Source organism: Papilio machaon, chromosome 4 (assembly GCF_912999745.1).
Source record: "Papilio machaon chromosome 4, ilPapMach1.1, whole genome shotgun sequence".
Taxonomy (NCBI): Eukaryota; Metazoa; Arthropoda; class Insecta; order Lepidoptera; family Papilionidae; genus Papilio; species Papilio machaon.
In genome coordinates, this window is record NC_059989.1 from 423,497 (window position 1) to 435,704 (window position 12,208).

Consider the following 12,208-nt stretch of genomic DNA (forward strand, 5'->3'; position numbering starts at 1 on the left):
CCACTGTGACTCGCGGTTGCTGTTAAACTGGCGAGTCGACTGCGTGGTGTGAGGCGCTGCTGACGCCCGATGTGCACGGGGGGCGCGCAACGGGCGGGCGAGGCGAGCGCGCGTTCGTGGCGTTCGGAGCGGGCGTGCGGCGCGGCGGTCAGCGCGCGCGGCAAAGCGCCAGGCGCAAAGCGGCGGCGGGCGCGGCGCCGCACAGGCCCGATCAGAGTCGGTCTTCCTCCTCCTCCTCCTCGCCCTCGTCTCCGGCCTCCTCGTTCTCCTCCCGGTAGCCGGGGTGCTCGCTGATGGCATAGTAGTTGCCGTTGTAGATGACGCCTAGCTCCCGCAGCGCATCGCCTCGGATAGTCGCCTTTATCGTCCAGTTGTAGCAGTCGTCAGACTCCGACTCGCGGTCGAGCCGCTCCACATCGAGGATCTTGGAGCTCAGTCTCTCGAGAATGATGCCGATGTCCTTAATAGTAAGGTGCCGTTTCTGATCGACGCTGAGCTGGTCGATCAACAGGAGGAACTTCTCGGAGGTGACCGCCTCGTCCTCCACGAGCGTGTTCTCGGTCTCGCTCTCGGAGGAGTCGCGGTCGCCCCGGCGCGCCGACTCGGCGTCAAGGAAGCGTACGTGCCCCTTGGGCCGGCCCTGCGGCGAGGCGCGCGGCTGCGCGTCCTGTATGGGCGAGGTGGCAACGCTCTTATGCACGGCAATGCGCCGCCCCTCCTCGTGCAACGCGCAGCAGTGGAAGTCGCACTCGTCAGGCGGCGGACGCGCAGGCTGGTGCGCGGAAGAGTGGGCGGTGTGCGGCGCGTGGGACGCGTGGGGAGCGGCGTGAGTGGTGTGCGGGACGTGCGCGCGGCAGTCGGCCGTGTGTACGTGCTGGTCGAGCGAGCCGGCGGAGCGCGTAAGGCGCGCGCGCGGCGCAGGCTCGTCGTGGTTGACGACGGTGATGTGCGGCGGCGGCGGTTGCGGGCGGTCCAGCGAGGTCTGGATCACGAGCGATGGCCGACGATCGGGTTTGGGCTGGCGCGAGGGGGAGCGCGCGGCAGGAGACGCCTGCGGCCGCTGGTCCCAGTGCAACACCACCGTGACGCGCCCTTTGTTGTCCATGATCTTCCACGAAGGCGTCTCATCGTGCAGCTCGAGCGCGTGGATGGTCTCGCACACTATTTTCGGGATCGCCGATATCGCTAGAATAATTTTTTTCTTATATTAGTGTCGAAAGCGATTAAAGACGTATACATATACAACAAGCGAAGATGACTAACCCAAATACTTAATTAAGTAATTGCAACTTCACACAGCATATTGGACAATCATGTCCTGATTCCATCAAGGCTTACTACAGAGAGAGTAGACGTGCATTTAATTAACAAAATGTAGATTAGAGGAGAACTGACCAGCCTTGATGACGTCGACCCCCGTGGGGTACCATCGCTCGCCGGTGCGCAGCAGCAGGAGCACAGTGTGTGGGGGTAGCGTGCGCCAGTACTCGCCGTCTTCCACCTGCGTGCCGTCGCTCTCTAGCACCAGCCGCACCGGCTCGCTGGCCGCTACCGATAACTTTTCTTTACCTGACAATACACATTTTATTAATTTAAATAAACTACAGACATCTTCTAAAGTTAGAATTGTTAGTACAAGATTTCCTAACCATAATATATATTTTAAAATAAGACTATACTTAAAATCCCCAACAAAGCGTTGGATAATACTAGCGCTTGTTCCGGAAAGCGGGTCAGACGGAGGCAAGGCGAGTGGCAATTGGCCAAGCTTGGGAAGCGGGTCAAACGCAGGCATCGGAGCGCGAGCCCTGCTCACCCGGAACTAAACCGCTTACGACCACCTCGCGCGTTTAAATGCAGGTAAAAGGCTTAGCATTCTTAAGGTGACACAAGTGCCAGCTTGTGACAATAGTGCTTGTTTTTATAAACTTATAGAAGTTGAAAATGTCGAAGAATTATCGCCATAAATAATAGCAATGTATGGAAAAAAAAAACAGACAGGAAGGTTTTAATTAATCGTAGTATTTTAAGAGGGAGTACCAACGTTAGAATGGGCAACGTGATAGAAGACAGAAATAGAAATGTTTAGAGCAAACACTCGTGTGTCGACATAAACGTCAAGAGCGGCAAGATGTTAACACAAAAGGCTTTTCTTCAAAGTTCAAGGCTAGAGACGAGCACCAATCTCTACCTAAAATAGATACTACTTGAGTCACTTAGTAAGCTTTTATTAAATTATTTACATTCAAGCTTTTTTACTTTTTATTATTTACACTACTTATATAATAAAAATTTTAGCCACCCACAGAAAAATCAGACAATGTATTTTATTTAGCCCGAGCAGGTCACGCATATCAACTTACAATGTGTATGTAGTAAACCTATCTTACTATATAATATTTGTTTAGTTTGTAATATTTGTAGTGTATTCCGCAGTCGTTTCCGCCAACGATCAATAGATGTCGCTGCGGGCAAATTAAAATGCGCTAGCGACCGGGTGAATGCAAATTTACTTACCTGTTATAATTTTTATGTCGTTGTAGTTGGCCTTTCAAAGTGTTAAATAAAGTGAATTGTGATAGTGTGTGTGTTTTCGTGAATCCCTAAGTAGTTTTATGTACATGGTGCCGAAACCTCGGATGGACTTTGGACTCTGCATTGTAAAACACTTGTAATTTTTCAAGATTTTATTCTACGGACTTAGAAAAATCAGCAGTGGTTTTAGACTTAGAACAATTTTAAGTGATCTTCAACTTGTAATTTTTCAAGATTTTATTCTACGGACTTAGTAAAATCAGCAGTGGTTTTGGACTTAGAAAATTTTTAAGTGATCTTCGACTTGTATTTTTTTGTGATTTTATTCTATGGACTTGGAATATTCTCAAACAATATTCAACTTAACTGAGTTTTGAGAATTTATGTGAACTGTTATTAACTGAAAAATGGCTGAGAAATTACTTAAGAATCAAGCTGATCTACTAGGAAGGTTGGAGAAAGCTCAAACAAACTATAAGAAGACTCCGAAAATTAGAATAACTAAAGGTTATGTAGAAACAAGGATTGATACTTTAGAAAAGTTACATGCAGAATTCAACAGTAATCACAAAGAACTTATTCAGATAATTAAACCTGAACAAGAGCAAGTCTTACCTTACTTTACTAATGATAAATATGATGAGTTTGAAGAGACATATATCGCCTACATGTCAGATCTCAAAGAAGTACAGGGCAGGTTCACTGAAAAGCACAAACCTGAATCGAATACTCCGCCGTGTAATGAAGTTAAGCTTCCAAGAATACAATTACCAACGTTCAGTGGTAAATACGAGGAGTGGCAGACATTCTACGATATGTTCGTGTCGCTAATACATAACAATGAGAAATTATCAGCTGTTCAAAAATTGCACTATTTGAAAAGCAGTGTACAAGGAGAACCAGAGAGCATGCTGCGTAATTTCGCTACCACAGACCAAAATTATGATGAGGCTTGGAAACAACTAACTAAACGTTACAACAACAAACGGTACAACTCAAACGCAATTCTGAAGATACTTTTCTCACAAAAACAAATCAATACAGATTCCTCGCATGGTATCAAACAATTACTTGATACAACGTCTTCTTGTTTGAAAGCTTTGAACAATATTGGAATTAGAACTGAAACATGGGATGTTATAATCGTTCATCTTGTGGTTTCCAAACTAGATGTGGAATCTCATAAACAATGGGAACAGCAGATAAGTCTTATGGCTGAAGATATGCCTTCGTGGGCGCAACTTGTTGAATTTCTAGAAGCTAGATTCCGAAGCATGGAGATGATAGATTCTAGTAAGCACACTAAGCCGTTGACACAAGTGAAGAAACCATTGACTAAGACTAAATCATTCCACTCAGCAGTACAACAACAGGATAACAAGAAGAATGATACAATATGTGCTCTCTGTGGCGAGAATCACCATTTGAATTTGTGTAAGCAGTTTGAGAAGAAATCTGTACAGGAAAGAAGAGATTTTATACAATCAAAAGGGCTATGCTTTAATTGCTTGCAACCAACGCATGTTGTTATGAAATGCCGATTACCAACTAGTTGCAAGAAGTGCGGACGAAGACATCACACTATGTTACACTTTGATAAGGAAGAGTTCACGGAACAGACGATTGGCAATCAAGGAGAGAAAAATCAAAACAAAGTTGACGGAACGAAGCATTATGGGTCATCCACAGCTAACCCACTAAATATAGTGGCGAACTTCTCAAAGCAAGATTTAAGCTATCATGTGCTGTTGGCGACAGCTATTATCAAGGCTCGTTCAAGGAACGGGAAGACATATCCGATTCGTGCTTTGTTAGATCAAGGTTCTCAAGCTTCTTTTGTAACGGAAGCAACGGCTCAGTTACTTGGTCTCAAACGCTTTTCTGTTAATGGCGTGGTTTCAGGTTTGGGAGGTGGTCAAACGCGTGTTAAATACATGGTAACTTTAGGTCTTAAGTCGCGCCACAACCCCGAAATTACCTATCACGTAAATGCTTATGTTCTAGGTTCGCTTACCTCACTGCTTCCAGGTGACAAGCTGGAAACACCTGACTGGCTAGAACTCCAGAAATTGAATTTAGCTGATCCAAATTTTGCTTCACCAGGTAAAATTGATGTTTTATTAGGAGCTGAAGTGTACTACGAAGTTTTATTAGACGGCATTATGAAACAACCTCAAGGAAAACTCTTAGCGCAAAATACGGTCTTTGGGAGGATTTTATATGGTAAATTGTCGGATTCATCTTCAGCTAATGACAATGTTACGACTTTACATTTGCGTTTCACTCCAGAAGATGAATGTCTCAAACGTTTTTGGGAAATAGAGGCTGAACCTGATCAGATTCAGAAGAGACTGACTAAAGAGGAGCAATTATGTGAAGATATCTATCAAGCTACAACTGTTAGAAATGAAGAAGGAAGGTTCGTTGTCAAACTACCATTTAAGAATGAGGATCCTGCATGTCAATATGGACAGTCGAAGGATATAGCAACGAAAAAACTTATAGCTTTAGAAAGGAGGTTAACAAAAGACCCTAAATTATATGAAGAATATCGAAAGGTTTTAGATGAATATTATTATCTTAAGCACATGAATCTCGTTGATGAAGTGGACATTGACAATCCCAAAGCGGTCTATCTACCTCACCATGCTGTCGTTAGAGACGACAAGGATACGACTAAGGTTCGTGTGGTCTTTAATGCATCAAGCAAGGGCATCAATGACGTCTCACTTAATGACGATCTTCTAGTTGGACCTAAGCTCCAACAGGATTTGAGGCATTTATTGATGAGATTTCGCACGCATCGAATTTGTATTGTTGCTGACCTTGTGAAAATGTATAGGCAGGTGCTTGTACATGCCGATGATACGAATTTTCAAAGGATACTTTGGAGAGCCCATCCAGATTTGCCTATTCAACACTATAAGTTGTTGACATTAACTTTTGGTACGGCATGTGCTCCGTATCTGGCAGTGAAGACGTTACAAAGGCTGGCTGACGATGAAGCTCATAGTTTTCCAAAGGCATCAGAAATAACTAAAAGAGACTATTACATTGATGATTTAATGACCGGATGTGATACAGAAGAAGAAGCTAGAAGCGTATATGATGAAATGAATAAACTAATGACATCTGGAGGATTTCAACTACAAAAATGGAGCAGTAACAGTAGTGAGTTATTAAAATATATTGGAGAGAACAAACACAGTAAAGAAAAGTCAGTGCCAATCAAAGCTGATAATATGATGAAGATTCTAGGTCTACAGTGGGATCGAGCTACAGATAATTTTGAATACACGGTCGCTTTACCTGAGGTGAAATATCCCATTACAAAAAGGCAAGTCCTGTCCGACATTGCTCGATTATATGATCCAATGGGCTGGATTGCGCCAGTTGTAGTTTCAGCAAAAATTATTATCCAGAAAATATGGCAAAAGCATTTAGACTGGGACGATCATGTCACCGGTGAGTTGCAAGAGCAATGGATCAAGTTCAGGAATGATTTGGTTGAAATCAAGAAAATTGAGATTCCTAGATGGATTAAGAGTACTAGAAGTAGCTATTGTGAGCTACACGCATTTTCTGACGCGTCTCAAGCAGCTTACGCTGCAGCAGTCTATATTCGAGTTATAGAACATGACGGATCGGTGCACGCTAACTTGATATCTGCTAAAACAAAGGTTGCCCCTATAGATAAGGTAATGTCAATTCCCAGATTGGAATTGTGCGGAGCGACTCTTGCGGCAAAATTGCTATCAGAGATATCTCAAGTAATGAACATACCTAAAGAAAATCTTCATGGGTGGACTGACTCCACAATCGTATTGGCATGGCTGAAGGGTGGTGCTAGCAAATGGACTACATTTGTCAGCAATCGTGTATCAGATATTCTCTCGATTATGGACTACAAACAATGGCAACATGTTTCGACTGACACAAACCCTGCGGATTGTGCGTCAAGAGGTTTACAGCCCTCAGAAATGAATTCCGAATCTTTATGGTGGCATGGACCTGTTTGGCTAAAACAATCTAAAATAGAAGAGTCGAAATGTAATGTAGATGAAACACATGAAGAAGAAAGAATAGTTTCTATGAAGGTGACACAAACAAAAGAAGAGAATTTTGAATGGACGAAATTTTCAAACTTAACAAAAATGCTCAAAGTAATGTCATTTTGTAGAAGAATGTTGACAAAAAAGGAAGAAAGACAACAATTACCTATATGGGTTAAACGATATGTGACAGTTAAAGAAATGAATCGAACGTTAGAGATGTGTATCAAACAAGTTCAAGGAGTTGAATTTGGAGAAGAGATAAAGTTGTTACTAGAAGGGAAAGAAGTCTTGAAGAAAAGCGCACTTCATACTCTCTGCCCAGTTTTGGATCAAAATCGGTTGCTGAGAGTGGGAGGACGAATCGAACAGGCTGATGTGAGTTACGACACTAGACATCCAATTATATTACCAGCTAAAAGTCACCTTACCCAGCTTTTGGTCGCGGACGCGCATGACAAGACTCTGCATGGCGGTCCGCAGATTATGTTGAACTTTCTTCGTTCAAAGTATTGGATATTACGAGCTAGAGATCAAGTCAAGCGGTGTTATCGCCAATGTATCACTTGTATGAGATACTCCAAAGCAGCTAGAGTTCAGTTGATGGGACAACTTCCTGACGCGAGATTGAAACCTTGCAAACCATTTAAAGCGACTGGAGTAGACTATGCGGGTCCTATTAATATCAGATTTTCACCAGGCCGTGGAGCCAAATCTTACAAGGGATACATCAGCTTATTCGTGTGTATGGTCACTCGTGCAGTACATATTGAGGCAGTAACTGATTTATCAACAAAGGGCTTTATTGCCGCTTTCAGACGATTTACCTCTAGGCGAGGTCATTGTCAAGACCTTTTCAGTGACAATGGCACAAATTTCGTTGGAGCCGATAAACAATTACGTGAGATGTTTGATTGTGCCAAGTCAAATCTGCCGCAGGAAATCGCTGAAGCGTTAACGTTAGAGTCTACGACATGGCATTTCATTCCTCCGCAATCGCCAAATTTCGGTGGATTGTGGGAAGCAGGCGTACGCTGTGCTAAAGCACATTTACGAAAGGTAATTGGGGATACTACGCTGACTTATGAAGAGTTGTCTACTGTATTATCGCAGGTTGAAGCGTGTTTAAATTCACGTCCCATATCGGTTTTGAGTAATGACGCAATTGACCCTCTCCCACTGACGCCAGGTCATTTTTTAATCGGAGAACCTATGTTCAATGTTTCTTATGATAATTATACAGATTGTAATATTACTGGTATTGATAGATGGAAGTTAGTTCAAAAAATGGTTGATAATTTTTGGATAAGATGGTCTAAAGAATATTTGGTTTGTTTAAATCAAAGATATAAGTGGAATTCGAAATTACCAGAACCAAGTGTTAATGATATTTGTATTGTTAGAGACGATAACCTACCACCAACTAAATGGCTTTTAGGTAGAATTGTAAGTAAGCATACTGGACCTGACAATGTAACTCGAGTAGTAACTATTCGTTGTAAAAATGGATTATTAAAAAGACCGTTGAGTAAAGTTTGTGTTCTTGACAAATGATTTACATTGTCACGGTGGGCGGTTTTATTTTTTTTATTATTTTTATATCATTAGTTTCTTTACCAGTTTATATTACATATAGATGTTAAGTTCTTTAGGTTAAGTAAAGTTTTATGTCTTTTGTAAGTGAATATTTTGTTGTTTGATTTTTAAAGGACAAGTCCTTGGTGGGCGGAATGTTTAGTTTGTAATATTTGTAGTGTATTCCGCAGTCGTTTCCGCCAACGATCAATAGATGTCGCTGCGGGCAAATTAAAATGCGCTAGCGACCGGGTGAATGCAAATTTACTTACCTGTTATAATTTTTATGTCGTTGTAGTTGGCCTTTTGTAAAAGTTAGTGAGTTTTATACGGAATAAAACAAATTTTTGCCAGAGAGGGAAGAGACGTATAATGCGAGTTGATCGATAACAGCGAACAGAATGACACAGTTAAAAATTAATTTAAATTAACAAATCTTAATTCTATGACGGTGATCCTAAAATTACGCCGTTGCTCGTTGAAAAATGGCAGGCGCATATCCCAAGGGCGAATTGGCGCGAACATGCCCCCGGGCGTTGAAGGCTCGTCCTTCAACAGAACTAGATGTCGTCCTGAGGCAGCGGGCAGATCTTGCTAAAAGCGCGGCGTACGACTCCTGTCGCAGTCCGCACGTCAGCCACACGGGATACTCCGTCCGCTCCGGGATGGACTGCCACGACTCGACCCAGCCGCCATTTCAGCGGCGGTAGATTGTCCTCCTTCAGGATGACGAGGACACCTTCCTGTAAAGGGTTGAGATCAGAGCGCCATTTCGTCCTCAACTGAAGTTCCGATATATACTCTTTGCTCCATCTGCGCCAAAAGTGTTGGCGGAGCTGCTCCAAATGTTGGTATCGGCTCAGTGTTCCTGTGACGTGTTGCTCGTAGCAGTCAGTCGGCAGCGCGGTGAGAGGGCGACCGATGAGGAAGTGTCCCGGCGTCAATGGAAGCAGGTCGCTAGGATCTGCTGAGAGCGGCGTTAGCGGACGTGAGTTGAGAACTGCCTCAATTTGGACCAGCACAGTGTTTAATTCCTCGTATGTGAGGTTACAATTACCAAGAATTCGTTTAAGATGGAACTTTACAGATTTAACGCCTGCCTCCCATAGACCACCGAAATGAGGGGCGTGAGGAGGTAGGAAATGAAAATCAATACCTTCAGGAGCTAGGTCACCAGGCAGCGAATTGTTACAATTTTTAATAAAATGACCGATTTCATTATACGCACCTACGAATGAGGTCCCGTTATCGGAATAAATGTGTTTAGGTTTGCCGCGACGTGACATAAATCGACGAAGAGCCGACATAAAATTATTACTTGTCAAATCACCTACTAACTCAATGTGCATGGCCTTAGTAGCGAAACACACGAAAACAATAATATAAACTTTGACAAGTTTACAGCCGCGTCCCTGTCTACTGGCTGACGTGATAGGTCCGGCGTAGTCGATGCCAACGGTCTCGAAGGGATAGCAACTTGCGGTCACACGTCGCTGCGGCAGGTTACCCATGATAGGATTCACTACTTTTCCCTTAAATCGACAACATAAATGACAATTACGATAAGTTCGTTTAGCTAAATTTAGACCACCGATTGGCCAGTAAGTTTCTCTAATAGAAGTCAATAATAAACGAGGGCCAGCATGTAGAAGTTTTACATGCATATATTTGAAAAGTATTTTTGTTAAACGATGAGTGGACTGTAATAAAATAGGATGCTTCTTTTCATAAGAAAACAATGAATTACCTAAGCGACCGCCGACACGCATTAATTTGTTGTTGTCTAAAAACGGATTAAATTTCAATAGATGGTTCTTTGCGGGCAAGCGCTTATTCTGCAATAAAATATTGTATTCATTAAATGACTCGATTTGCGATAATTTTAATAAAACAATTAAAGAATTTTGAAGTTCATCATTGGTTAGAAATTGTGTTGGTGGACGCTGTTTTTTACAAATATTAATAAATCTTAATACATACGCCATGGTGCGTTGTAATCTTACAAAATTAGAAAAACGTTCGAAATTGATTAAAGATCTATTAGAGTTATTATTAATTAAAGTAATTTCAGTACGCGTTTCAGGTAAACACTCATTTGACGTAACATTTTTCGGCCAAGAAGAAATATCATACGTCAGAAACTGAGGGCCTGACCACCACATGTCGAGATCGCGTATCTTTTCAATAGTGACACCGCGTGAGACATAATCTGCCGGGTTCAAATCAGTAGGAACATGACGCCAAACGTGCGAACCGGTTTTATCTAATATCTCGGCTGCACGGTTACGCACAAACGGGTGTAATTTACTTGGCAACATTCTTAACCAGCCTAAGACGATAGTGGAGTCTGTCCAAAAAGTAACTGATCTTACTTGCACTCGTAGAGAACGTAACACCTTTTCGTATAGGCGCACTCCGACGAGCGCAGCGCACAGCTCGAGTCTCGGGATCGTGGTGGGCTTTATAGGCGCCACACGACTTTTTGCTGAAAGCAACCGCACCAAAACAACATTATTACTTGAACTACGAACGTATAAACATGCGCCGTAGGCAGATTGCGAAGCGTCACAAAAAATATGTAAATCAATTGAGTCATAATTATTGCAAAGTAAAAGACGAGGAATACGCAAAGAACTTAACAAAGGCAAGCTGTCTGCAATTATTTGCCACGATTTAATAATTTTTATAGGCAGTGGGTCGTCCCACGAAAGTTTAAGAAGCCATAATTTTTGCATTAATATTTTCATGGAAATAATGCAGGGAGCTAAGAGACCTAGCGGGTCGAATATTTGTGAAATGACTGAAAGTAGTCCTCGCTTAGTTAATTTATTTAATTTAATATTATTTGTAGAAAAATGCAAATCATCTGATTCGATAAGCCAACTGAGACCTAATGTTTTACAAGGCTCCGTGGACCCAATGTTTAAATTTAATGAGGGGTCATCGGACTTTAAAATCACTCGAGGTTCATTCGATTGCTCTTTGAATTTTCTCTCTAGAGAAAGTAAACAATGCTTGGCGCGCTGCAGCGAGCCGCCTAATACATCAGGTGACTGCGTCAGTGGCAACCTGACACAGAACCGACCGTCTGCCTGACGAGATGTACTTTTGATAAAATGTTCTTCGCACATTTCCTCTTCTTCGGAGAAAGATGAAGACTGAGGGCTGACCTCCTCGAGGCGCCAAAACCGCGTTAACAGGGTTTGAATGTCATCACTGGAATCATTGCACGAAGAAACATCATTATTTGATTTTACCGACACGAAATTGGACTTAAAGTCAGAAGTCGAGCGCGCTTGGCCACTATTATACAAAGGACCTGAAACTAGCCACCCTAGACTAGATTCAAATAGCACGGGTTTCCCGGCTCCTAAACTAATTTTACGTAGCCCTAATAAATCCCAGAAAACATCCGCACCAATAATTAAATCCACCGAAGATGGAGTGTGGAAGTTGGGATCCGCTAAACAGAGGTTGCTAGGTAAATTTAAGTCTTTTAAAATTATTTGCTGACTGGGCACATCGTCAGTTATATTCGGCAAAACAAAACAGAAAATCTTTGTCGAAAAGTTTTCATTTAACGACTTAATGGGTAAACAACACATTTCGCCTATATGCGATTTTGAATTATTTATACCCAAAAGTGACTCGTTTACCTTAATTGTAGGTAAATTTAACGATCGTTTCAATCGTTCACTAATAAGGCATGAAGTGCTGCCGCTGTCGAGCACAGCGCGGGCGAGACGCTCGCCGCCGCGATCGTCGATAATTTTTATAAGGGAAGTGGCTAAGAGTACCTGCGTTCTGTTGGGCAAGTAGGTTGAAAGTTGAGCAGACAACGTGACATTACCAGAGGGCTCGTCACTGCCTTGTGTCGGGTTTGCGGGAGAAAGTGCGGAGCGGTCCTCAGTGTTAGAACATATATTAGTTGTTGGCTTATACTTCAGATCTGGAATGTGAATTAGAACATTATGTCGCTTTTTACATATTTTGCAACCGTTAGTTCTGCAATTGTTTGCATAGTGACCTGAACGTAAACAATTGAA

General features: G+C 42.6%; 1 protein-coding gene across 2 annotated transcripts in view; it reads right to left on the reverse strand.

Annotated features, from left to right (window-relative positions):
- Positions 1–201: 201 nt before the first annotated feature.
- The window catches only part of LOC106718994, a 28,619-nt gene continuing 16,612 nt past the window's right edge, over positions 202–12,208 (reverse strand). For both annotated transcript variants that reach the window (XM_014513223.2, XM_014513222.2), the window contains exons 3-4: positions 1,396–1,569; positions 202–1,185 (exon numbers count right to left, since the gene is read on the reverse strand). In XM_014513223.2, the coding sequence (XP_014368709.2) occupies positions 212–1,185; positions 1,396–1,569 (1,148 nt within the window). In that variant the 3' untranslated portion in view covers positions 202–211. The remainder of the gene's footprint in view (positions 1,186–1,395; positions 1,570–12,208) is intronic.